The sequence below is a fragment of the Mastigoproctus giganteus genome, chromosome 14, assembly GCF_048544385.1.
Source record: "Mastigoproctus giganteus isolate SK-2022 chromosome 14, ASM4854438v1, whole genome shotgun sequence".
NCBI classification, from domain to species: Eukaryota; Metazoa; Arthropoda; class Arachnida; order Uropygi; family Thelyphonidae; genus Mastigoproctus; species Mastigoproctus giganteus.
In genome coordinates this window covers 11,590,679-11,617,566 of record NC_143588.1, presented here as the reverse complement: position 1 = coordinate 11,617,566, position 26,888 = coordinate 11,590,679, and the positions used below count along the sequence as shown (strand labels likewise).

Genomic DNA, 26,888 nt, shown 5'->3' with positions numbered 1-26,888 from the left:
AACACAAAAAGTAAATAATAGATTTCAATCGGAATAGTTTTCCCTTGATCAAATAACGCATAGCTAATGTGATTTTTAAATTTTTAGCTTCATTAGCGATGGAAATAGATTATTTTTTATTGCTGATTAAATCTTAGATGTGACCATAACTATATTTTATCAAAAATGAGGGGGGAAAAATAAATAAAATAATAACAAATAGTTTCCATTCTGGGAATTGATTGAACTGCAGATGATATGAAAAACATTATGTACTGCACTGCATTACCACATCTCTTTGTCAGTTGTGGTAAAATAACAGTTCCTGCCTGTGATTTTTTTTTTTTTTTTTTTTTCAAATTTTTTTTTTTTATTGTGCAAGTTTTAATTCTTTTGTGCTTTGCTATTTGCAGATATTGTAAAATATTTTCTTTAATTCGATATGTGTATATGCACATGTATGCAACACAGTTCTCTTTAACTGAAATTTTTTTTGCTAGTGATATTATTACATGAGGTGAAACCAATTTAATTTAAGATTTTAAATTATTATGAGTTGGTCAAGCCATTAACGAAATAACCAGATTTTGTTTCTCAGCTTTGACAGACTTTATAGTTTAAATTAAATTTGATACTATATCACTATAGATAATTACCTTCCATTTGAAATTCTTTACAAGTTATATATGCTGTGCTCATTTATTTCTTTGTTTAAAGGTGTGGAGGGAGTTCCCAGACCGCATTGTAGGATTTCCATCTCGAGTTCACTTGTGGGATAATTCTACTGGCAAATGGAAGTATGAATCTGAGTGGACAAATGAAATTTCCATGGTTCTGACAGGAGCAGCATTTTATCATAAGGTATGATTACAATCTTCAAAAAATTAAGAATTTTTAACCAATGTAAAGTTTTATTCTGTGATGAAAAACTTTATTTATACACAAGGTATGGCAATAAAGTTCCTGGACTGGTGCTGTTATGGTCATGTTCAATAAGTTTGAAAATAAACGTAAGTAGTGTGTTGTAGTTCAAACTTCCTCCAACAGATGGTGGTAACAACCAGTTTTATTAGTAGTGTTGATGTGTCTTGTCATGATTTTATAATGAAGCAACAAATGTATGAAATATTAAAAACTGTTTATGGTGATGAAACATTAAGTTGTACCAGTGTGTTTAAATGATATAAGCAGTTCAAAGACAAATGTGAGGATGTTCCTGATCACCCAAGAAGTGAGTGGTCCGTCAACCTCTCAAAATGAGGACAGAGTTTTGCAAAAGTTTGGGAAGTAGTGGCAAGAGGTCATTGTTTGATCCTCAGAATGATGGCTGATGAGTTGGATGTGAATAAGGAGAAGATTTGTAAAATTCTGCATGAACAAAATTTGTATTGCACAGCCTCATGGATGAGCAGAAGCAACGAAAATTGTCATTGTGCCAAGACTTCATCCATACTTGTCAAGATAATCGTAATTTGCTCAACTGTATTGTCACTATAGATGAGTATTGTGTGTTTCAGTATGACCCAGAGATGAAGTGTCAGAACATGCAGTGGACCTCAAAATCATCCAAGGCCCAAAATGTTTTGTGTACAGAAGCCCAGGATCAAGAAGGTGCTGATCATGATTTTTGACAAACAAGGTTTTGACAAAGAAGCAGTCCTGAAGAAGAGAGAGAGAGAGAGTCAATGCTGCATTCTATGTACAGATGCTTCTAGACTATTCAAGGACATTTTCCAGGTGAGGCTTCAATTTTGAGAGAATGTTGCATGACAGTACCCTTGCCCATTCTGCTTGTTATGTGAGATATAGCATTGTAAAGATCAACCATCCATCCTACTCTCCCAATCTAGGACCAGCGGACTTCTTCCTCTTTCCCAAGGTGAAAACCGTCCTCAAAGAAATGAGATTTCTGGATGTCAAGGACATAAAGAAAAATGTAACTGCTGAACTGAACATCAAGCCTTTGGATGTCTTTTCTGACCCTTGTGATAAGTGCATTCAATCAGGTGATGATTGCTTTCAATAAAAATAAAACCATTTTTGAGCTCCTTCACTTCATGTTCTTTTCATTGCACCAATACTTGGATTGGTGCAATTAAAATGACAATACAGTGACAATGAATTGGACTTTATTGCCACACCTCATATCTATATAGCATGAGTGATGTGGATGAATAAAGGCTTTTGAATAGCGTTCAAAAACAGAAAAAAATTATAAAACACAATTCGTACTCCTGCTTTTACTATATGAAAACTGTAATATAAATTTTATATTAAATTTTTAACATTGTATAACTACATGTACAATTTTCTGAGATAATAAATGTCATGAAATAGCCAGTTTAGCTAGCAAGCTTAGAATGCTCAAGTGTAAAGAGTATAATGCTCTCACTTTACTATGTGCATGCTTTGGTTATGAAGCTCTATTACCAGAATGGAAAAAATGCATCAGGTGCAATTTGAGGTTAGATTACAGAACTAAGCATTGCTGAAGAGGTCTGATGACACCATGTGGTGTCAGAAGAACGATTGCATGGCTCAAAAAAACAGGAAGTATGTTGTTATTGTTTTGGTTTTAAGGAGCATTAGCAACTAAGGCCATATTGCTCCAGGATATGCGGTGGTCATTCCCTGACCTTTCCGCATCCTCCGTATTTGGTGGTGACGGGCTCAAACCCCGGTCTAATCAAGAAGTGTGTGCTACACACTGCTGCTCCTTCCCACATGGCTACGAACGCATCAGGAAGTATGGAAGTGAAGCACCAGCAAGAGAATGCATGCCTCTCAATCAAGAGAGGATTAAGGATATCTGATGGGAATATCTGTAGAGTGATATTGGTTGTATCAGCAGAAAGATGGTTGCAATTCCACATGCAACGGTATGAAAGTGTTCCAAAAGGTTTTGGCATACTACCTGCATTCCACTGTGAACAACAGTTGTAAAACTCACCTGCAGTTCTTACTCACACTCCACTGTGAGTAACAATTGAAGGTGAGTAGTACCAAAACTTTACTGATATTTGCTACTAACTTCTTGCCACAAATGTAGGCAGGTTCTGAGTGACCACTGAATGTCTTAAAAAAAAAAAAATGGGCAAATAATGAAGGCAACTGTAAAAAAAGTGCCATGCAGTAACCTTATAGCACCATACAGGTTATATGTTTATAACCTGTATGGTTATAAACATATAGCCTTCCTTATGTTTAATTTCAACAATTTCTCCCTCCACTTTGCTCTCAGTTATTAAGTGCAAGTAAGTGGATTTTCTGTATTGTATGAGGTGGTTGCACTGTTCAAATTTTGAGATTTGCACATTTGCAGGAGCCTCCATAGCCAAAAGGGGCAGGAGCAGCAGTGCGTAGCACACACTTCTTGATTAGACCGGGGTTCGAACCCATGAGCCACCAAATACGGAGGATGTGGAAAGGTCAGGAAATGACCACCGCATATCCCGGAGCAATATGGCCTTAGTTGCTAATGCTCCTAAAAACCAAATAACAACAACAGCATATTCACACTCTTTTTCACACAATATTAAAGGCAGTGCATTCAGTTGACTTTAGCATTAGCATTAGTAGAGGCATACAATGCAAAAAAGCAAACTTATGCAGCATCGGCCAAAAAAAAAAAAAAAAAAACTCCCATTTCACCCCTCCATTTGTTTCAAATGCCTGTCCAGCTCAGCCTTAAATTTATTTAGGCTATCAACTTCCACAACAAAATATGGAAGTCTGTTCCACCAATCAACTACCCACTAGCTAAAGGCAAATTTCTGCACATCTATTCTACACCTGTCTTTCCTCAATTTGAATCTGTCCCCTCAGGTTCTTAATCTGAGCAAGAGGAAGAATCCCATCAGCATTCAGCTTGCTCAACCCATTCAAGGCCTTAATCACCTGAATCAGATCACCTTGCAGTTGCCTACTTTCCAGATGCTGCAATTTGCAGAACTTAAGCCTTTCTTGGTAAGAGCACCCCTTTGTACCCCTCACCAATCTTGTTGCCCAACCCCCTTTGTGAATTGGTGTTATACATTTGCACACCTCCAGTCCATGGGGACCTCCCCTGAGTCCAAGCAAACTTTCATAATTATGGCTAAGGGTTTGCTTACTTCCTTTGCTGCCTCCTTTAATATAACTGATAGATCCCGTCCAGCCCAGGTGCCTTCCTTACATTTAATTTCAACAATTTCTCCCTCCATTTTGCTCTCAGTTATTACAAAATCACTTAGTTCCCTGTTAGAGTGTGATAAACTTCTGGTATTCCCCTCATTGAATAACTCCTCATGTGTGAATGTAGATGCACAATACTCATTCAGTTTATCAGCTACCTGATCATGATCATCAATATTCAACCCATCCATGTTAAGTGGTCCAATTTGATTCATGTCTTTCCTTCTAGAGTTTACATAAGTAAAGAACTCTTTGCTGTTTTTCTTTCTATCCTTTGCCAAAGGTTTGTAATCTACCTTTGCTTGTCTAACCTCCTTTGTGACTTGATTACAGACTAGCTTATATCTGCCATAGGCTTCTGTATCACCTGATACTTTATATGTATCCGATACATTTTTATTCTCTGCCATGAGCCTCATTAATTCATCTGACATCCATTTAGGCCAAAACCTTGAACAATATTTCTTAAATGGAATGAAAAGCCTAGTAGCCTCCAAAATTAAGTTGCTGAAGGCTTCCCATTTAGAATTCAACATTGGTAACATCATCAGTTGATCCCACTGTACAGAATTTAAAAACTATCTGAGACCCCTGTAGTCACCTTCATGAAAGCAAAAGCCCTTCCCTTTAGCTGTGATGGTAGTTACATCTTTAAGTAATTCCCATATCAGAACATTGTGATCACTTTCACCCAGTGGTTCCTTTATCTGCAAATTCTTAATGCATGAATAATCACCGCTGATAATCAGATCAAGAGTATTATTCCCTCTGGTTGTCTCTCGAACATGCTGCTGTAGAAAACAGTCATCCAGTAAATCCAAAAAAGTCTTGCTAGTGTGCAAGTGACCAACCCACAAGTTCCAGTCAATATCTGGAAAGTTAAAATCCCCCATTATAAGACATTCTGATTTACTGGCCCACTTTATTTCTCTGTACAATTGCTCATTATACTCATCAGTCACCAGATTCATTAGGCCTATAACACTCCTACTCTCGTTTTTCCTTTCCCAGTGCTTATGTTACACCAAACAGACTCAACATTGCATTGTCCACCAACATCAATTGGATGCACTTCCTTAGATTTTATGTTTCTTAACTAACAGCATAACCCCTCCTCCCTTCCTGTCCTGTCTATCCTTTCTGTACACACTGTTACTCCCTAAATTCCAATTCTGCACTGCTTATATCCATGTGGCACCATGTCTTTGATATCCCAACAATATCTGCCTTTGATGTCTTGACTAGCAAGCTCATCAAATTTATTAACTATACCCCTAAACTTGGGTGATGAGTGCAATGTTGAGTCGTTTTGTGTGATATAAGGGAATACAAAATTCAGAAGTGTGTGTTAAATGCCTAATGAATGCATGAGAGTACCAAATAGTTATAGTTATACAGAAAAATAGAATGGGCTACCAAATCAGAATTCTTCATAATTGGGGATTTTAAATTTCCATATGTTGACTGGAATTTGTGGGTTGTTCACTCACACGCTAGCAAGACTTTTGTCGATTTCTTGGATGACTGTTTTCTACAGCAGCATGTTAGAGAGACCAACAAGAGGAAGCAATACTCTTGATCTGGTTATCAGCAGTGATTTTTCATACATTAAGAATCTGCAGGTAACAGCCCCACTGGTTGGCAGCAATCGCAATTAATGTAGAATTTAATTAAAGACATAACTGCTGTCAATGCTAGAGGGAAAGGCTTTTGCTTTCATAGGGGTGACTACAGAAACCTCAGTTTTTAAATTGTGTGGAGTGGAATGAACTAGTAGTAGCACTTCAAGAAGTAGTAGTAGTAGCTGCTAGTCAAGAAGTAGTAGTAGCATAACTGATGATGATACCAACAGCAAATTCTAAATTGGAACTATTCAGGGAAGTAATCAAAGGAGCTGCTAAGCTTTTCAACCAGCAAAGAAAATTTTAACTTTCCAGATGTTGACTGGAATTTTGTGGGTTTGTGGTCACTCACACACTAGCAAGACTTTTGTGGATTTCTTGGATGAATCTTAATGAAAATCTTAGTAGACACTACTAGGCGTTTCATACCAACAAAGTACTGTTCAAGGTTTAGACCTAAATGGATGTCAGATGAACTATTGAGACATATGGTAGAGAAAAAAAAGTGGATGGGAAGCATAGATCAGGTAATATAGAAGCCTATGCTAAATATAAATTAGTCTATAATGAAGTCACAAAGGAGGTTAGGCAAGCGAAGGCAGATTATGAAGTCTCTGGCAAAGAATGCAAAGAATATATCTCCAATTCTTAAAGGGGATGAAAGAGCAATCTGAAAAATTACAGACCTATTAGCTTAACAACTGTTCCAGGAAAAATAATGGAATCACTGGTTAAAGAAGTAAAAACGAAGATAGAACAAATAAATACATATGCTGTATTAGGGTAACTAAGAGTAAGACTATGTGCATGTATACTTGCATGTACACTTATGTTAGGAGCATTGTAAATAAATTTGATAAATATGAAGTACTGATTAAGTCATCAAATGCAGGCATTGTAGGAATATAAACATGGTGTCACTCAGACATAAGAGTTGCTGAATTTGAATGTGAAGAGTACAATGTTTATAGAGGGCCACAGCAGAGCTTGAAGTTCCAGAAACCTTGCTTTCCGGATGATGCATGTACCAATAGTAGTAGTGCAAGAATCGCCTTTGCCTCTGCCTGCAGCTCTAGTTAAGCTATTAGTCTGTGTATCCCTCTAAGCTAGCAGTTTTCTGACCTTCCTATTACTGCATCAATAGCATCAGCAAATATTCTTGTAACCCTTTTATACAAGTGTATCCTATCACTGTGAAAACAGTCTCTTCTGTTAACAAGCACAGACCATGCCAAGAAAAATTCTACCCCATGGACCTTGCACAATCTCTCCAGGGCTGTCTGTCCTGATTAACAAGGCTCTCAACATATACTCCCTCATATCATGTGGGCAGAATTGCAGATGCTTTTGAATTCAGTCCCAACTTGCAACTTTTTCCCTGTACTTTTTAAATAAGTCCTCATTCTCTTACTCTTAATCTTACTTTCTCTTAATTCTCTTAATTTTCTTACTCTTAGTGCCATCATGTAAAATAATATCACCTTTTGTGCACTTAAAAGATGGTATCTGCCCTACAATGGTATCTACTTTTGGTCCTGGCAGACATATCCTGATCTTGTTTCAGGCACAACATATTTCCTGTTTCCCTGACAATAGAGTCACCGACAGTAACCACCTCCTGTGGAACCAGCCCATTCTGCCTTGGAGATTGCTGCCTGATGCACAAGTGTGAGCTCTGGCATTTAGTTGGGCAGCTGAGAGCTTGATGGGGCCCCATTTTAATTTGCTCAATGGGCATCTACCCTACTTGTCAAACTCTCATAAACCCCAATCAGAACACTGAGATGGCGCCTAATTTCTTCACACTCTCTGCATGTTGCACACACAAAGACATTCCCCTTGGCTGGATCATAACCTATTCCAGAAAGGTCTGCTAAATTTAAAAATAAGCTAATGAACATGGCTAAGACTGAACTATATGTAAAACACAATTTAATATGTTAATTAATCAAAAATTTAATATGTTAATTATTCGAGTGACACCATGTCTCATATCCGCAGAGTGTCCGCCTTTGATGACTTGCCCAGTATACTAAATTCATCAAATTTATTTACTATGCTCCTAGCAGTGGTGTATATGCAAGTATACATACACCTGTTCTTTTTTTTAGGTACCCTAACACAGCTAGGGTTCACCCACAGTAGGCCTTGAAATCGCCAGTACTTTGCTTACTGGGCAGTTGCATGTTCTAATAGAAGTAGTTCAAGAATCACTTTCACCTCTGCCTGCAGCTCTAGTTAATGTATAGTGTGTTCCCCCCAAGCTAACAGTTTTCTGACCCACCTAACACTGCTTCGATAGCATCAGCAAATATTGTTGCATCCTTTCTATGGAAGTGTATCCCTTTTTTGCACAGTATAATTCCCCATTTCCCTGACAATAGCTACCTCCTGTGGGACCAGGGCATTCTGCCTTGGAGGTTCCCACATATTGCCTGATGTGCAAGCTGTGGCATTGAGGTGGGCAGCCAAGAGCTTGATGGGCCCTAACTTAATTCCTTCAGGGGCATCCACCCTGTTCTTCAAGTTCTCATAAACACCCATCAGAACACAGTTGATGCCTTATATTCTCACACTCTTTACATCAAACACTGCCGACCGGGCTATCCGGGTGGGTAAAGTACCTGCCTGGCAACCCAAAGGTCGCAGGTTCAAATCTCGCCTCGGGCTTAGATCAGAGTACAAAATGTAAAAACTTTGGGAGGTGCAATATGGCCACAGAAGCCGATGCGCCAACAACTAACAAAAAAAAAAAAAAACAAACCACATCAAACACACACAAAGACATCCCCCTTGGCTGTATCATGTGCTCTTCCAGATAGACCCACAAACATCATTATTATTAGTCATATGGTGCAAGGAAGCCTGAGGCTTATGCTGCACCAGCCAAAAAAAAAAAAATTCCCAAATTACCCTGAGAGAGAGAGAGAGAAATAGAAAGGAATCACCAAGAAAGAGAAGAATGATGATAACCAGCTCAGGACCCTGGGTTTGCCAAGCCCATGCTCACCAGATGTGAGCCCCTGGGGTTAATTTAAACAAGTAGTATGTTTTGTGAGGCCATGATTTGGAAGACAAATCCCCCCCCCCATCTCAATTCTCTAGCTACAGCACTCCCGCTACTTTGAGCCCTTTGAATTGCTGCTCTGGTCTGATTTTTGTTCAAATTCAATTTAATTTAGTTACCATTTACTATCATTACTACACTAATGTAATATACTTAAATTCAGTAATAACAATTTATTCAATACTCTAAATTCAATAATAACTTTAATAATAATCTTGTTAAGAAAGTAGTCATATCTCGTACTCTTAATATATTTAGTGCCAACGTGTATAATGATATTACCTTTTGTGCCCTTAAGAGATGGTATCTGCTCTAAAATGTCACTTTTGTCCCTGGCAGACATACTCCTGGTCCGATTCCACCTATCTTTCTTGCACAACATATTTTCCATTTTCCTGATAATAGAGTCACCAACAATAACTAGCTCCTGTGGGACCAGCTCATTCTGCCTTTAAGATTGGCACTGTGTTGTCTGATGCACAAGAGTGAGATCTGGTGTGAGTTGGGCAGCTGACAGTTTGTGAGCCCCCTGATTTTAATCCCTTCAAGAGCATCTATCTACCCTGCTCTTCAAACTGTCATAGATGCCCATCAGAACTCTGCACTGGCACCTAATTTCTTTATTCTCTGCACCTAGCACACACAAAGACATCCTCCTTGGCTAGATCATGTCCTGTTCCAGAAAATCTGCAAACATTTCACAAGTTGCACATTTTTTTAGGCTGTGATGCGTTGAAGAATCTCCTCCTTTGGTTCTCTCCAAAGCTACAGCACTCCCGTTACTTTGTGCCTGTTGCTTTGCTGCTCTAGTCTGGAGCATGATTCTGTTTAAATACAATTTAACTGATTAACATTGAAAATTAATAAGATTATTAAACTTAATTGGTGTACATGCAAGTATACATGCACCTGTTCTTAATCTTAGTTACCCGAACACAGCTCATGTATTTACTTGTTCCATAATGATTCCCAGCAGTCCTTCAAATACCCAGCATCTTGCTTTCCAGGCTGCTGCTCATTCCAATAGAAGCAATGTAAGAATCATTTATGGCTGCCTGTGACTATTGTTAATGTCTGTGTATTCCTGCAAGCAAGCAATTTTCTGACCTGCCTACCACTGCCTTGATAGCATCAGCAAATATTCTTGTACCCTTTTTATTTAATGTATCTCATCCCTGTAGAAGTAGCCTCTCCTGCTAACAAGCACAGATCAAGCTGAGGAAAATTCTATCCCACGAGCCTTGAGAGCCTTGTCAATCAATTGACAAGGCTCTCATTGTATACTCCCTCCCATCATGTCTGGGCAGGATTGCAGACACTTTCAAATTTAACCCTAACTTGCGACTTTTTTCCAATATTGAGTTACATCAAGCACTATCAGCATCTGGAAACAGCACTGTTGGACTGGACAAATCCTCTACATGATGCTCAAGCAACTGTGTGCATCACTGTGGTCACCTCTAATACTACAAAATAAAATCTATTCAGAAATTTCCTTTCCATAGCAGTGGCACCACACTGTCACTCCAGATTTCCTGAAACCTGGAAAAGATCCTGCCAATCCAACTCATTATAGATCTGTTGCATTAACCAGCTGTCTTTGTAAATTATATGAGAAAATGGTTAACCATAGACTTACGTGGTATCTAGAAAATCATGATATCATCCATATAGCTCAGATTGCACTAAGACATAACAGATGAACACTAGACATAATGGTAAATTTAGAAGACTCCATTAGAAATCCTTTCCTGTCACACTGAAACTGAGAGAGCTGATGTTGGAGAACATCTGTTGCATCATCTATATTTCTCTAACTTTAATGATACTGAGAAGTGCTGGAAACTTGTCCACAGAAAATTTCAGATTCAAAAATGATATAACTCCCAATTGATGAAATTTATGTTACCTCAGCATTTATAAGAACATTTTTCAATCAGACCTGCATGCTGTGATCACATGCAGGCATAAAATACTTCCTTACTGAGTGAAATAACAGATCTTTTCCTTTTGCGTTAGACTGTCCATGACCTTGGCAGTAGAAATTCATATAACTGCATCATAGGAATGCACTCTGAGTTCATTCTTCTGATTTATTCTACTGTGTTAATAATTTCCAAAATGGAAGTGGAAATTGAAGATTTGAAAACTGTTGGTAAAATAAATTTGCAGTTATTATTTAATGTAGGTAGAATTGTCTATAGGATTGCTTTCATTCACTGGACATTAGCATTAGTAGAGGCATATGATGCAAGAAAGCAAGCTTATGCAGTAAGCTTATGCACTGAAACTGAAACATCAGCCAGGAAAAAAAAAAAAAAACTTCCACTTCACCCCTCCGTTCGTTCGAAATACCTGTCCAGCTGAGCCTTAAATTTATTTACGCTATCAACTTCTGCAACAAGGGATGGAAGTCTGTTCCACCAACCAACTACCTGCTGGCTAAAGGCAAATTTCCGCACATCTATCCTACATCTGTCTTTCCTCAATTTGAATTTATGCCCTCTCAGATGATTATTCTGAGCTAGAGGTAGAATCCCATCAGCATTGAGCATGCTCAAACCATTCAAGGCTTTATACACCTCTGTCAGATCACCTCGCCGGTGCCTAGTCTCCAGACACTGTAATTTGCAAAACTTAAGCCTTTCTTCGTAAGAGCAACCCTTTGTTCCATTCACTAATCTTGTTGCCCTTCTCTGTACTCATTCCAGCAGCTCTACATCCTTCTTGAAATGAGGCCTCCAGACCTGTATACAGTACTCAAGGTGCGGCCTGACCATTGCCTTATACAAAGGGATAATCACTTACTTATCCCTGCTAGAAAAATTCCTGTATATCATTGATAAGACACCAAGAGCTACTCTTGCAGCCCGTCTGCACTGCTCAGAAAACTTCATATCTGCCTGCACAATTACCCCCAGGTCCTTTTTATTCTCTACCACTGTCAGTGTAGTACCACAGAGTTGATACGTTGCTCTTGGATATATACAGTTCATTTCTTGGAAGTTCATTAATTTGTTTTCTCTCAAGACTTCTTTCAGATCACAAACTAGATTTGAATGTGAACTCATAGTGATCATTTGTACTTTTCAGTTTGGTAACTCTGAAAAGTGCTCATATTGCTTTTCTCAGCACTTCTAACCTCTTCTTTAAACAGATTTGTCAAAAGCTGTCAATGTTCTACCAGTTAATTACACATTTGATCAAAGATGGAAAAGTATACCCACATGCTTCAAAACCTTTTTTTTTTTATTTCAGTGGCATACATCAGTTGAAATTGTTTAAATTTGTCTTTCCTTTTAGCATTTCTTTTTTAGATAGTAGTAAATTCCTCCAATTATTCATCGACTTTTAGAGGAAGGCATGCAGCTCTCTTTTCAGTACACAAATTAATAAGATGGCAAGAACAGCCTATTATCACCAATGCTCAATCACCTCTTTTAATACCCTAGCTACAGGTTTTAAGCCTACCATAACAGGAACATTATCAATACTGTGTAACAGAGTTTTTTAATGGAATTCCATATGCTTTCAAGTTTTTCACAAGATGATGTCCGATGTTGTACCTTCCACTGCTGCCATTAAGAACAAGCTGCTTTTGATTTGATGAATACAGCTTAGAATAGCTTTGATCACTGCCTCTTCTCTCCCTATATGTGCATTTTAACCAATAATACGTGGTGTTTTTGTTCTTCCACAGCTGGTTGTTTTTTTTTTTTTTTTTTTTTTTGCTGCTGGGAAACATACACTCATGTGCCAAAACATTATGACCTTCCTTGTCTTGTCTACATGAGTGAACACATCCCAGAGCACAGGTAGCACTTCTCAGTTTGTTAGTATGAAGCCTGTGCAAGGAGGAAAGGGAAGTACCTGATGAAGTTTGAATAGGGGAGTGATTTTCGGCCATAGGAAGGCAATAGCCAGTATTTCAGAAACTGCAGTCATTGTCAGCTATTTGTTGTAGTGAATATGTGGTAGGAGTGGTCTAAAGAGGGATACACAACCACTCAATATGCCAGGCTGCAGAGACCGCTACTAGTCGTCAAGGTGAACAGCAGTTGGCACACACTGTCCGGGACAACAGACATCTCACAACCCCCCAATTAATGGCAGCCTACAACCAGAGCATACAGAGAAACATTTCTGAGCACACCATTCAGCAGACACTCTTGCGGATAGGCCTACGGAGCAGGATCTGTTCATGCCTATGTTGACCAATCATCATCAATGCCTTAGTGGAGTCCCCCAGGGTTTGGTGTTTGGCCCACTGTTGTTTTGTATATTTATCAATGATATTGATGAAAGTATATGAGGCTTAATGTCGAAGTTTGCAGATGATACAAAGGTTGGCAGGGTTGTTAATGATAGTATGCTACTGCAACAGGATGTAGAAAATTTGGGCAGATAGGCTGAGGAGTATTAGCATTAGCATTAGTAGAGGCATTTGATGCAAGAAAGCAAGCTTATGCAGCATCAGCCAAAAAAAAAAAAAAAAAAAAACCCACTTCCACTTCACCCCTCTGTTCGTTCAAAATACCTGTCCAGCTGAGCCTTAAACTTATTTAGGCTATCAACCTCCACCACAAGGGATGGCAGTCTGTTCCACCAACCAACCACCCGCTGGCTAAAGGCAAATTTCCGCACGTCTATCCTACATCTGTCTTTCCTCAATTTGAATTTATGCCCTCTCAGGTGATTTTTCTGAGCTAGAGGAAGAATCCCATCAGCATTGAGCATGCTTAAACCATTCAAGGCTTTATACACCTCTATCAGATCACCTCGCTGGTGCCTAGTCTCCAGACACTGTAATTCGCAAAACTTAAGCCTTTCTTCGTAAGAACACCCCTTTGTTCCATTCACTAATCTTGTTGCCCTTCTCTGTACTCGTTCCAGCAGCTCTACATCCTTCTTGAAATGAGGCCTCCAGACCTGTATACAGTACTCTAGGTGTGGCCTGACCATTGCCTTATACAATGGAATAATCACCTCCTTATCCCTGCTGGAAAAATTCCTGTATATCATTGACAACACTCCATGAGCTACTCTTGCAGCCCGTCTGCACTGCTCAGAGAACTTCATATCTGCCTGCACAATTACCCCCAGGTCCCTTTCATTCTCTACCACTGTCAATATAGTACCACAGAGTTGATACGTTGCTCTGGGGTTACTGTTTCCCATATGTAGTACTTTACATTTGTCAGTGTTAATCTTCATTTGCCACCTCTCAGCCTATCTGCTCAACCTTTCCAGATCCTGTTGCAGCAGCAGCAGCATAGCGTCAGAAGTGCCCTTAAAAACCCTGCCAACCTTTGTATCATCTGCGAACTTGGACATTAAGCTTGATATACCCTCATCAATATCATTTATAAATACAGAAAACAATAATGGACCCAACACTGAGCCCTGAGGGACTCCACTAATAACGTTAGTCCACGATGAGCAGTGTCCATTGATTACCACTCTCTGTCTTCTCCCCCTCAACCACCCCTTTATCCATAGCAGCAATTTGCCTCCAATGTCACACTGCTCCAATTTGTGTAGCAGTCTTCCATGTGCAACAGTATCAAAAGCCTTTCTAAGATCCAAGTATATAATATCAAAGTTATTCCCTGCATCCAGTTCTTTTGTGACTGCATCATAGTATCCAATCAAGTTGGTCAGGCAAGACTTCCCCTTAACAAAACCATGCTGTGTCTGAGCTATAACTGAAGTCTTGTCTAAATGATCCTGCAGTGCTTCTTTAACCAGTGCCTCCATTAATTTTCCTGGAACAGAAGTTAAGCTCACAGGTCTATAATTACTTGTGTCAGCCTTTGATCCTTCTTTGTGAATTGGGGTCACATTTACACATCTCCAGTCTGTGGGTACCTCCCCTGAGTCCAAGGAAGCTCTCATAATTATGGCTAAGGGTTTGCTTACTTCCTTTGCTGCCTCCTTTAATATAACTGGATAGATCCCATCCACCCCGGGTGCCTTTCTTGTGTTTATCTTCAACAGTTTCTCCTCCACTTTACTCCCAGTTATTTCAAGATTCTGTAGCTTACTGCTAGAGTTGAATACACCTCTGGCATTCCCCTCGCTGAATAACTCCTCATGTGTGAATGTCGATGCAAAATATTCATTTAGTTTGTTAGCTACCTGAGCAGGATCATCAACAGTTGACCCATCAATGTCAAGTGGACCAATCTGATTCATCCCCTTCCTTCTAGAGTTTACATAAGTAAAGAACTCTTTGCTGTTTTTCTTTGCATCCCTTGCCAAGGATTTCTCGTAATCTGCCTTCGCCTGCCTAACCTCCTTTGTAACTTGGTTGCATATCAACTTGTATCTATCATAGGCTTCTGTGTCATGTGTTAATTTATATGTATCCCATGCATTTTTCTTCTCTGCCATATGCCTCATTAGTTCATCTGACATCCATTTTGGCCTAAACCTTGAACAATATTTCTTAGTTGGTATGTAAAGCCTAGTAGCTTCCAAGATAAGTTCTTTGAATGCTTCCCATTTTGAATTTGCTGTTGGCAACATCATCAGTTGGTCCCATCATCAGTAGAAACTGAAGTTTAACATTGATAAATACAAAGTACTGCATACAGGTAGCAGTAACCCCACAGAAACATACCAACTGTGTGGTACTACACTTAGGGTGGTAGAAAATGAAAAAGACCTGGAAGTAATTGTGCAGCCAGATATGAAATTTTCTGAGCAGTGCAGACAGGCTGCCAGAGCAGGTCATGGGGTATTGTCAATGATATACAGGAATTTTGCTAGTAGGGAAAAGGTGATTATCTCTTTGTATAAGGCAATGGTCAGGCCATGCCTTGAGAACTGCACAAAGGTCTGGAGGCCTCATATTAGGAAGGATGTAGAGTTGCTTGATTGAGTACAGAGAAGGGCAACAAGATTGGTGAGGGCAATGAAAGGGTGATCTTACCAAGAAAGACTTAAGTTCTGCAAATTGCAGTATCTGGAGACGAGGTGATCTGATTGAGGTGTATAAGGCTTTGAATGGCTTTAGCAGGCTCCATTCTGATGGGATTCTTCCTCTTGTTCAGATTACAAACCTGAGGGGCATAAATTCAAATTGAGGAAAGACAGTTATAGAATAGATGTGCAGAAATCTGCGGGCGCCTCTGTAGCCAGGTGGGAAGGAGCAGCAGTGCGTAGCACGCTTCTTGATTAGACCGGGGTTCGAACCCATCACCACCAAATACGGAGGATGCGGAAAGGTCAGGGAATGACCACCGCATATCACCGGTAGTTGATTGCTGGAACAAACTTCCATCTGTCGTGGAAGTTGATAGCTTAAATGAATTCAAGAAGGAACTGGACAGACGTTTAGAGGGATTGGATATGTGAAATGGTTTTTTTTTTTTTGGTTGATGTTACATAAGCTTGCTTTCTTGCATCACAAGCCTCTACTACTACTACCTCTGCCTACCTTGGACATGGGAGCACTGTTCCTGGACATTGAATGACTGGAACAGTCACCTGTTCTCATGAATCAAGGTTCCAGCTCCATGTTGATGGACAGGTGCATATTCAACAATAAGCAGGTTGCTAACAAGACTTCACAGTTGAATGAAAACAAGCCAATGGTATCATGGTTTGGAGGAGGTTTTCATCAACATAACTGGTCTTCTCATCCCCATGAACACACCCTTATCACCAGATCCAACCCCAGCATTGTTTCAGACCAAGTTTTGCCCTATGTGGTGACCATCTATCCAAATGGAACTGGACTCTTTCAACAAGACAATGCCCCATGCCACAAGACCTGTGTTGTGCAGGAATGGTTCGAGGATCATGGCCACCAAATTCTCCCAATGTCAATACAATTGAAGATTTATGGGATGTGGTGGAAAGTAGCATTCTGCAGTCCATGCAAGTGTCTTGCTCAGTTGCCAAACTCCAGGAGATCCTCCTGTCCAGTTGTACCTTCTTTAGTCTTGTGGAGTCAACATCATGCCAGGTGCAAGCAGCTATCACAGCCCAACATACTATTAGGTGGGTGGCCGTAATGTTTTAGCTCACGAATGTATATCTGAATAATTTTCCTACATGATGAGCACAATTCAGAAGAAAATTATGTTCTGTGACATTCAGTGAAATAAACATTCACTTTCATAAGCATTTCTTTTATGCACTACCTGCTATCATTATGTTTATTTGCTTCCAGGTGTCTGATTACATCACATTCCTCGGTGTTTGAACATTATTATATCTACATATGAAACATAGGCAAATATGTTATCTTTTCCAGATTTTAAATATGTGGAAAAACTTGCACATATGTCGTATGAAGTTTTAAGTCATTCTCTGGCATGCATGTTACTGAACGGTTAATTAGCTTTGATGAAGTATCACACATTACAGAAAACTACAATATTAAAGGGGAACCTGTATTCTGTGTGTTATCAGACACTCAGCCTAAAACACTAATGGATCCAATATCTTTCTATTTCAGAAGATTTAGGAGAAGTCCGGTTGGCCTGCCTCCCTAAAATCCAACCGTGTACACCTTCTCGATGGTAAGCCCTGTTATGTCACTTAGGTGGCAATGAATGTGTAGAGTGGTTCTCTTCAAGACGCCTGGTCAGCGTGAAGAGGAAAAGACCAAACCCCTCCTGCACATGACAGTAAGACGAAACAAATGGCCCTCAGTCCCCAGCGGCTTTCACTCCCTTTCTTACAGCAGCGAGAGGATCAGAGTGAAAGCAGAGGGTGTTAAGAATCTCTGGGTACGACCAGGCTGCCATGCACAGAAACTGAACTTGGCCTGTTACAACGTAAAATCGGTGAAGACAGGATATTAGAGATGGAAAAGGAATTAGAAAATGTGAATTGGAATATCATCAGTTTGGCTGAAACAACAAGAAGAAATGAATCACTTATAAGGTTATCAAGTGGAAATCTGCTGTATACCAATGGAAACAGTGAAAGGAGCAAAGGTGGAGTTGGCTTTCTGGTCCATAAAGATATAAAAAACAACATTTTGGAATTCAAAAGTACATCACCAAGGGTGTCAAGACAAGTACTCAGGATTTCTAAGAGGTATAAGCTAAAGGTTATAATGATTTATACACCAACATCAAGCCATGATAATAAATAAATAAATTTTCTGTTTATACTGCGGGACGACCAAACGGTCAGAGGAGTTTACAAGATACACAGAATACGAGAAACAGCACCGTACACAGCAGTCACGGGCTTGAATCCCGGTCACTCAAGGCACATGTACTTATGATGAAGAAGTTCAAGAAATGTACACTGAAATTGAGTCTTCTAGATGAGCAGAAAACCCGCTACACTATTATTATGGGGGACTTCAATGCTAAGGTTGGAAAAAGACAAAACAGTGCAGAAAGGGGAACTATAGGAAATTAGAAATGAAAGAAATGAAAAAGGTGAAAGATTTGTGGAATTTGCAGAATCTCAAGGACTGTCAGTAATGAACACTTTTTTCAAGAAAAGGGTGAACAGAAAGTGGACATGGAAGAGTCCAAATGGATTAACAACTAATGAAATCGACTTCATTCTCACTAACAGAAGATATATCATGAATGATGTTACTGTCCTGAACAAGTTAAATGTTGGAAGAGATCACAGAATGGTAAGATGCACACTTGATATAGATGTAAGAAAAGAAAGGAAAAAATTGACTCGAGTAAATAATACAAAGGTCTTTGAGATAATAGAAAAGGAGAAAAAGCATTATGTACTTGAACTTAAGAACAAGTTTGAGCTTCTGCAGACTTCTCAGGACCAAGATATCGATGAGGAATATTACAACTTTCTAAAAGTGATAAAGCCCAAGAAACCTATAGGTAAAAAGAAATCCAAAGAAGAAAAAATTAGTCAAGAAACACTTGTTATGATGAACCGAAGATGACAAATGAAGAGCAAGAAAAACACTGACAAGAAGAAAATCGAGTATACTGAGTTATGCAAAGCCATTAGAAAGAGACTCAGAGAGGACATAAGAAAATTTAACACAAGAAAAGTAGAACAAGCATTAAAGGAAAACAAAGGATTTAAATCAGCAGCCATGAGCAGTAATACAGAAAGACAAATGATACTGAAACTGAAGAATACTTATGGGGTACTTATAAATAGTAGGAGAAGTCCGGTTGGCCTGCCTCCCTAAAATCCAATCATGCACACCTTCTCGGTGGTAAGCCCTGTTATATCACTTAGGTGGCAACGAATGTGTAGAGTGGTTCTCTTAAAGATGCCTGGTCAGCACAAGAAAAGGCATAATTCAAATAGCAGAAGATTACTATAGAGAAGTATACAAGGAACGAGGGAATGATGCCAGGAGTGGGGAAAATGGATCGCAAATTAGTAACACATACAAATACCTGATATTCTTCCTGATGAGGTAGAACATGCGTTGAAGAAAATGAAGAATCAGAAAACCCCGGGGGAAATTAAGTTACTATAGAGTTGTTAAAATTGGGAAGAAGAGACATGACACAAAAACTGGCAAGACTCTTCACAAAATGCATTAGAAAAGGTGTGATGTCTAAGGAGTGGAATAATGGAATCATAGTTTTGCTGCATAAGAAAGGAGGTAAATCAGAAATTGGAAATTATAGACCAATTAACTTGTTATCCCACATCTACAAGTTGTTCACAAGGATCATTACTAACAGATTAGAAAGAATACTTGATGAGAATCAAATGAAAGAACAAGCTGGCTTTAGGACAGGATTCTCAACTATGGATCACCTTCACATAATATCACAGCTAATGGAGAAAGCAAATGAATATAAAACACCATTATGCCTGGCATTTGTGGATTATGAAAAGGCTTATGTTGTATAGCATTTGACTCTATACAACATAAGGGCACTGAAAAGACAAGGCATAGATACCCCATATATTATGATTTTGAAGAAAATATATGGGAATGCTACCTCCTTTATTCGACTAACAAAGACAGTAGTAAATTTAAAATTGAGAAAGGAGTTCGACAAGAAGACAATATCGCCGAAGTTGTTTACTGCTGCCCTTGAGGAAACTTTCAGAAGATTAGACTGGTCGCAGAAAGGAGTCAATGTGAATGGAGAGTATACCTAAACCACTTACGATTTGCAGATGACATTTGGTTATAAGCCACGATCCCAAAGAATTAGAGGAAACTATTAATCAGTTATGCAGAGTTAGTAAGGATTTTGGACTAAAGATGAATATGGCTAAAACACAAGTAATGATGAATAAGTATGCCACAGAAGGTGATATGATGATTGAATTCTGGCTGGAAGTCAAGAGAAGAATAAATTTTGGATGGATAGCATTCAGGAAATATAGTCACATACTGAGGAGCAATATCCCAATCTGTCTGAAACGTAAAATAATGAACCAATGTATACTTCCCACCATGTCTTATGGAAGTGAAACTCACCGTGAAACAGGGAACTCACCAAAAGTATGGAAGAGAAGCTGAGAACTACACAGCGAAGAATGGAACAACTTATATTGGGAATCAGACTGTTAGATAAGAAGAGAAACACATGGATTAGGCAGCAAACTCAAGTAAAGGACATTCTTATCAAAACTAAAGAAATAAAATGGTTTTGGGCAGGACACATAGCTCAAAGACATGATGACAGATGAACTAAGAAAATAACAGAATGGTACCCAAGAGGAGCTAGAAGAAAACCTGGAAGACAACAACGGAGATGGACAGATGAAAGTCATGAGTTTGTGGGTAGTAAATGGATGGCCATTGCACAAAACAGAAGGAACTCGAAAGTTGCTGGAGAGGCCTTCATCATGCAGTGGATTGAAAATGGCTGATGATGATGATATTAGGCAGGAGATTAGGCAGATTATGAGAAATCTTTGGCAAAGGATGCAAAGAAAAACAACAAAGAGTTCTTTATCTATGTAAACTCTAGAAGGAAAGGGATGAATCAGATTGAATATTGATGGTTCAACTGTTGATGATCCTGCTCAGTTGGCTAACAAACTAAATGAGTATTTTGCAGCTACATTCACCCATGAGGAGTTATTCAGGGAGGGGAATGCCAGAGGTCAGTTAAACTCTGGCAGTGAGCTAGATGATTTTGTAATAACTGAGAGGAAAGTGGAGGAGAAATTGTTGAAACATAAAGAAGGCAACTGGAATGGATGGGATCTATCCAGTTATATTAAAAGAGGCACCTGGAATGGATGGGATCTATCCAGTTATATTAAAAGAGGCTGAAATAAGTTGGAACGAGTACAGAGAAGGGCAACAAGATTAGTGAATGGAACAAAGGGTTGCTCTTACGAAGAATTACGAGAGCTTCTTTGGACTCAGGGGAGGACTGGACTGGTGGGGTGCAAATGCTTCCCATGGACTGGCGGTGTGCAAATGTGACCCCAATTCACAAAGGAGGATCAAAAGGCCACACAAGTAATTATAGACCTGTTAGTTTAACTTCTGTTCCAGAAAAATTAATGGAGGCACTGGTTACTGAAGCACTGCATGGTCATCTAGACAAGGCTTCAGTTATAGCTCGGACACAACATGGTTTTGTTAAGGGAAAGTCTTGCCTGACCAATTTGATTGGATACTATGATGTGGTCACAAAGGAACTGGATGCAGGGAATAACTTTGATATCATATATTTGGATCTTAGAAAGGCTTTTGATACTGTTGCACATGGAAGACTGCTGCACAAATTGGAGCAGTGTGGCATTAGAAGCAAATTTTTGCTATGGATAAAGGGATGGTTGAGTGGGAGAAGACAGAGTGGTAATCAATGGACAATGCTCATCGTGAACTAATGTTATTAGTGGAGTCCTTCAGGTTTCAGTGTTGGCTCCATTGTTGCTTTCTGTATTTATAAATGATATTGATGATGGTATATCAAGCTTAATGTCCAAGTTTGCAGATGATACGAAAGTTGGCAGGGTTGTTATGGACACTAATGACAGTACGCTGCTGCAACAGGATCTAGAAAAGTTGAGCAGATGGGCTGAGAGGTGGCAAATGAAGTTTAACATTGACAAATGTAAAGTACTACAAACAGGAAGCAGCAACCCCAAAGTGACATATCAACTCTATGGTACTACACTGACAGTAGTAGAGAACGAAAAGGACCTGTGGGTAATTGTGCAAGCAGATAGGAAGTTTTCTGAGCAGTGCAGCCTGTCTGCAAGAGTAGCTCAGCGTCTTGTCAATGATATACAGGAATATTTCTAGCTGGGATAAGTAAGTGATTATCCCCTTGTATAAGGCAATGATCAGGCCACACTTTGAGTACTGTATACAGGTCTGGAGGTCTCATTTTAAGAAGTATGCAGAGCTGTTGGAACGAGTACAGAGAAGGGCAACATGATTAGTGAATGGAACAAAGGGTTGCTCTTATGAAGGAAGCTTAAATTTTGCAAATTACAGTGTCTGGAGACTAGGCACCTGCGAGGTGATCTGATTGAGGTGTATAAAGCCTTGAATGGTTTGAGCATGCTCAGTGCTGATGGGATTCTTCCTCTTGCTCAGAATAATCACCTGAGAGGGCATAAATTCAAATTGAGGAAAGACAGATGTACGACAGATGTGATGTGCAGAAGTTTGCCTTTAGCCAGCGGGTAGTTGGTTGGTGGAAATGACTTCCATCCTTTGTTGTGGGAGTTGATAGTCTAAATAAATTTAAGGCTGAGCTGGACAGGTATTTGGAACGAACGGAGGGGTGAAATGGGAGCGGGTTTTTTTTCGGCTGATGCTGCATAAGTTTGCTTTCTTGCATCATATGCCTCTGCTAATATTAAAGCTTTTTTTTCTGTTTAGCCATGTAGTTTTCCACAGCCAGCCCATCATAGCAGAAATTCACAAAATTTAAAAAATTCATTGTTATTATTTATTTTTTTTTCAAAGAAATTGACAGAGAAAAAGTGAGTTTTTGGAAAAAAAAGACAGTAAACCCCTCTTTGTCGCTATCTATTTTTGACCCTTCTGGCTTTCCAGTGCTGTGATGAAGAAAGGTCAACTCAAGTATAAAATTGGGATTCTCTGTAGTAAATCTGGCAGTTATGATCAATATCTGATTTTCTTATGCGTTGACTGAATAGTTACTTTACTTATAGGTCCTTTCTTCTGACTTTAAATTACCTTGGTTTCCTAGAGTTTCCTGCCCTCTTATCCTTATTCTTTTTTTTATCTTTTTAAAGGAAATACAGTAGACTCGATTTTCTGGGATAGATGGTGAAAAACAAACCCTGGATAATCAATTTCCCGGTTAATCCAAAAATACAAAAGTGCCCGACAATACGTAAGAGATACGTTCTAGGACTTCTTACTTCGTCGAGTTTTACGTAACTGAGGAATGACTAATAACATATTGCTACTATATTATTATTGACAAATCTGAATTCCGCGTGATACTTGTTAATATTTTGGCCATTTTGATACATCCTTATTATAATGATTCCTTAGAGATTTAACAGATGCACTGTTTTCAAACATTTGAATAATATCAGGTTTTTGTTTAACTGAAAGCGCAACTCTTTTGCGTTTACCCATCATCTTCGCGATTTCTAAACAAAAAAAAAAAAAAAAAAAATACTATAAAAAAAATTCCGACATCCCTGACATCAATAATGAAACAAAATTTGTCCTTTTGCGCTGCAACGGAACACAACAATCGACATGATGCACTAAAACAAACTAAACATTTGGTCTTTTTTTTTTTTTTTTTTTTTGAGTGGTGTGAAGACAGCGGGGATTGCAAGATAATAGGTACACTAACCTCTCAATGATGACTTATAATGCCACTTGTCAGTTATTTACGACTTGAAAAATATCTGTTTATACCTATTCTAGTTATTACTTGAATTTTTTTGATTTCTGGTTGTTGTTTTTTTTTTTTTTTTTTTTTTATTTGGAGTCTTGAAGTGTCCCGGTTAATCTGATCCCAGTTAATCGAGAGTCTGCTGTAGTTTCAAAATGAACCCAAGAACTATTCCTGATCTGAAGATGGGTATAATTAATAATTAGGAACACTCTTTAGCCTGTGTTCAGAAAACTAATGTGTGTGTGTGTGTGCGCGCGCGCGCACACCCACATTTGATATTGCTTCTTATAAATAAAAAAAAAATTAGATTTCTGTCTGTTATCATAAATTGGGTGCACTTTGATTAAAAGTTGAACATTTTGTAAACCTGTATAATGTGTATCTGATAAATTTTGAGACTTACTCACTTTCTCTCTTTCTCTCCTAACCCACTCCCCACAGTATTATAGCTACCTATATACAACTTCCATGCCAGGTGATATCAAATTATGGGTGGATGATCACATGAATTGTGAGGATATTGCTATGAACTTTTTGGTTGCGAATGTCACAGGAAAGGCTCCTATTAAGGTAACACCTCGCAAAAAATTTAAGTGTCCTGAATGTACTAATGTTGAAATGTTATCAGCTGATGTTTTGCACATGGCTGAACGATCAGAATGTATTAATCGTTTTGCAGAAATATATGGAGTAATGCCATTAAAAATGGTTGAATTTAGAGCAGATCCAGTTTTATATAAGGATAATTTTCCAGAGAAGCTGAAAAGATTTAACAATATTGGGAGTCTCTAAATTTATTTTGTAGTCTTGTTTAGTATTGATAACTTACTTTTTAAAGTTTTGGTGTATGTTTTCATAATTTTTTTCATGAAACTGCACAATTCAATTTCATTAAGAACAGCTACTGTTAGAAAATTTTATTATCTTTAAGAAATAACTAAATTTTTTGCAACTTTTTTTTGTTATATACTGCATTTAGCAGATAGTCCATGCTATTGACTTCAAAGATATTCCCTTGCAACCTATTCAGCAAGTCCAACAATACTACAGTTATTAAAAGCATTTGTGGAAGTCCTGGGTTTTGTACCTCTGTACGTGCAGTCTATCCCTTCCCTTCAGTCTGAACTTCACTTTCTCACCAAAAATTCCTGCACAGTTGAAGCAAAGCAAGTAGAAGTGTTGTCATAATGAAGCAACCAATCTCATTTCTTGGAACTTTGTTGGCACTTATTTCTTGCAGACTGAAATACATCTTTGTAAAAATGTCATTCATGGTTTGCCTTTGTGGGATGATTTACTAATGTGCAATTCCATCAGTGTTAAAAAACAGTATCTTCAGCACACTGAACACACTTGTATTGTCTTCATTAAGCAGAGAAGTTGAACTTTTACATTGTGAAGACTTTTTCCCTTGTTTCAGAGTCTTATCCTTAAACTCCTTGTTTATGGGTATGGCTTGAAGTGTATCTGACCTTAGAAAAAAAAGAAACAGTTCTTTCTGAAGAATATCCTGAAGGTCTCCTCACATATATTGACCAACCCTGATTTTGCTTGCTAGTTAGCAGTTGAGCAATAAATTTGACTGCATCCTGTCACATGTTAAGATCTTATATCAAAATGCTTTGACATGATCAAAATTAGATCTCATCTCATTAGTCAAATCATAGAGAGTTAAATATCTGTTTTTTGTGAAACAGATAAGTTCTTTAATTTGTATCCCATTTCCATTCATTTTGCTTCAGATCAGATGTCCTGAATATTCAGCATTGTCAACAGAAAACATTCTGCTTTTGTGCTTTCACTGCAAGTACTTTTGTACTTGAATGAAATTTCTCTGAAGTTTTCACATTCAGCTTTATTTCCTTCTTTTTTAATATATATATATAAATGGGTGTTCAATGTAACCCCTTAAAGGTAATGTTTAAAGAGTTACATATGAAAAGAGGTATACAGTTGATGAAATGGTTTCAGTGAATGCAAGATTAATAAATCAGGTATGACAGATGCACCTAAAAGTGCAAAGCAGCATTAAAGGGTGCAAGAATATGTATTGATATATTGAATTAAGTATGCATAAATGGATGTGAAAGTTACACAAAGTTGCCAGTAACTAGAAGGGTGAGGAAAGTAGAAAAAGAAGTGTAGTAGATTTGTGAAAGGTGAAAGAATGTTAATATCCTAGAGGTTATGATGAATTAAGAAAATTATGGGCTGAATTGCCAAGCCATTATAAAGTGGGGGAACTGTAAAGTAAAATAAATACATCAAAATACTAATAAAATGCAAATAAAATGAAAGTAAAAATAAATGAAAATGGTATAGCTGTCATCAGATATGGGGGGAAACATTTTGGTAAAAAGGTCTAATATAGGTAATGCAGAAATGCTTGATCTGATGTCAGCTAGAATAAATATTGATACATGATTAGGTATTTCATCAGGGGACTACACCTGACCATGTATCAGGAACTGCATTTCTATACTTGTCCATAGTAGTAGAAGAAATGTGAAAGGCCAAAAAAGCAACAAAAATGAAATTAGCACTTTCTAATACAGTATGGACAAGGTAGTCCCAATGCAGTGTAATTTATTTAGGTAAAAATAAATATCAAGTTGGGATATAAAAATGGTTAATATCAATATGTTTAATATAAATATGTATAATTTAATTTTGCATACATAGGAAATCAATGTATTTTAAAAATAGATTTAGAACAAGTAAATGGTATAAGGGTGAGGTATTAAATTGAGGATGGGGAAGGGGAAAAAGGAGTATTTTAAATAAATAAAAACGAAAAATAGCAATAGAAGTAGGATAGTAGGAATGTTCCTACTATATCCTACTTCTATTGCTATTTTTCTGAAGAATATCCTGAAGGTCTCCTCACATATATTGACAAACTGATTTTGCTTGCTAGTTAGTAGGTGAGCAATAAATTTGACTGCATCCTGTCAAATAAAGACGAAAAATAGCAATAGAAGTAGGATAGTAAGAATTTTTCATCTTTATTTATTGAAAAATACTCCTTTTTCCCCTTCCCCATCCTCAATTTAATACCTCATCCTTATATCATTTGCTTGTTCTAAATCTATTTTTAAAATACATTTATTTCCTATGTATACAAAATTAAATCCTACACTAAATTCTACATATTTATTGTAACCATATTGATATTAACCATTTTTATCCCAACTCGATACTTATTTTTACCTAAATAAATTACACTGTGTTGGGACTACCTTGTCCATACTGTATTAAAAAGTG

The 26,888-nt window shown here is 38.1% G+C and overlaps 1 protein-coding gene across 3 annotated transcripts in view; it reads left to right on the top strand.

Moving 5' to 3' along the window:
- sotv (exostosin glycosyltransferase sotv) overlaps positions 1–25,831 on the top strand; it is a 266,617-nt gene extending 240,786 nt beyond the window's left edge. For all 3 annotated transcript variants that reach the window (XM_090389106.1, XM_090389104.1, XM_090389105.1), the window contains exons 12-13: positions 697–840; positions 24,066–25,831. In XM_090389106.1, coding sequence (XP_090245232.1) covers positions 697–840; positions 24,066–24,416 — 495 coding nt within the window. In that variant the 3' untranslated portion in view covers positions 24,417–25,831. The remainder of the gene's footprint in view (positions 1–696; positions 841–24,065) is intronic.
- The last annotated feature ends 1,057 nt before the right edge of the window (positions 25,832–26,888 follow it).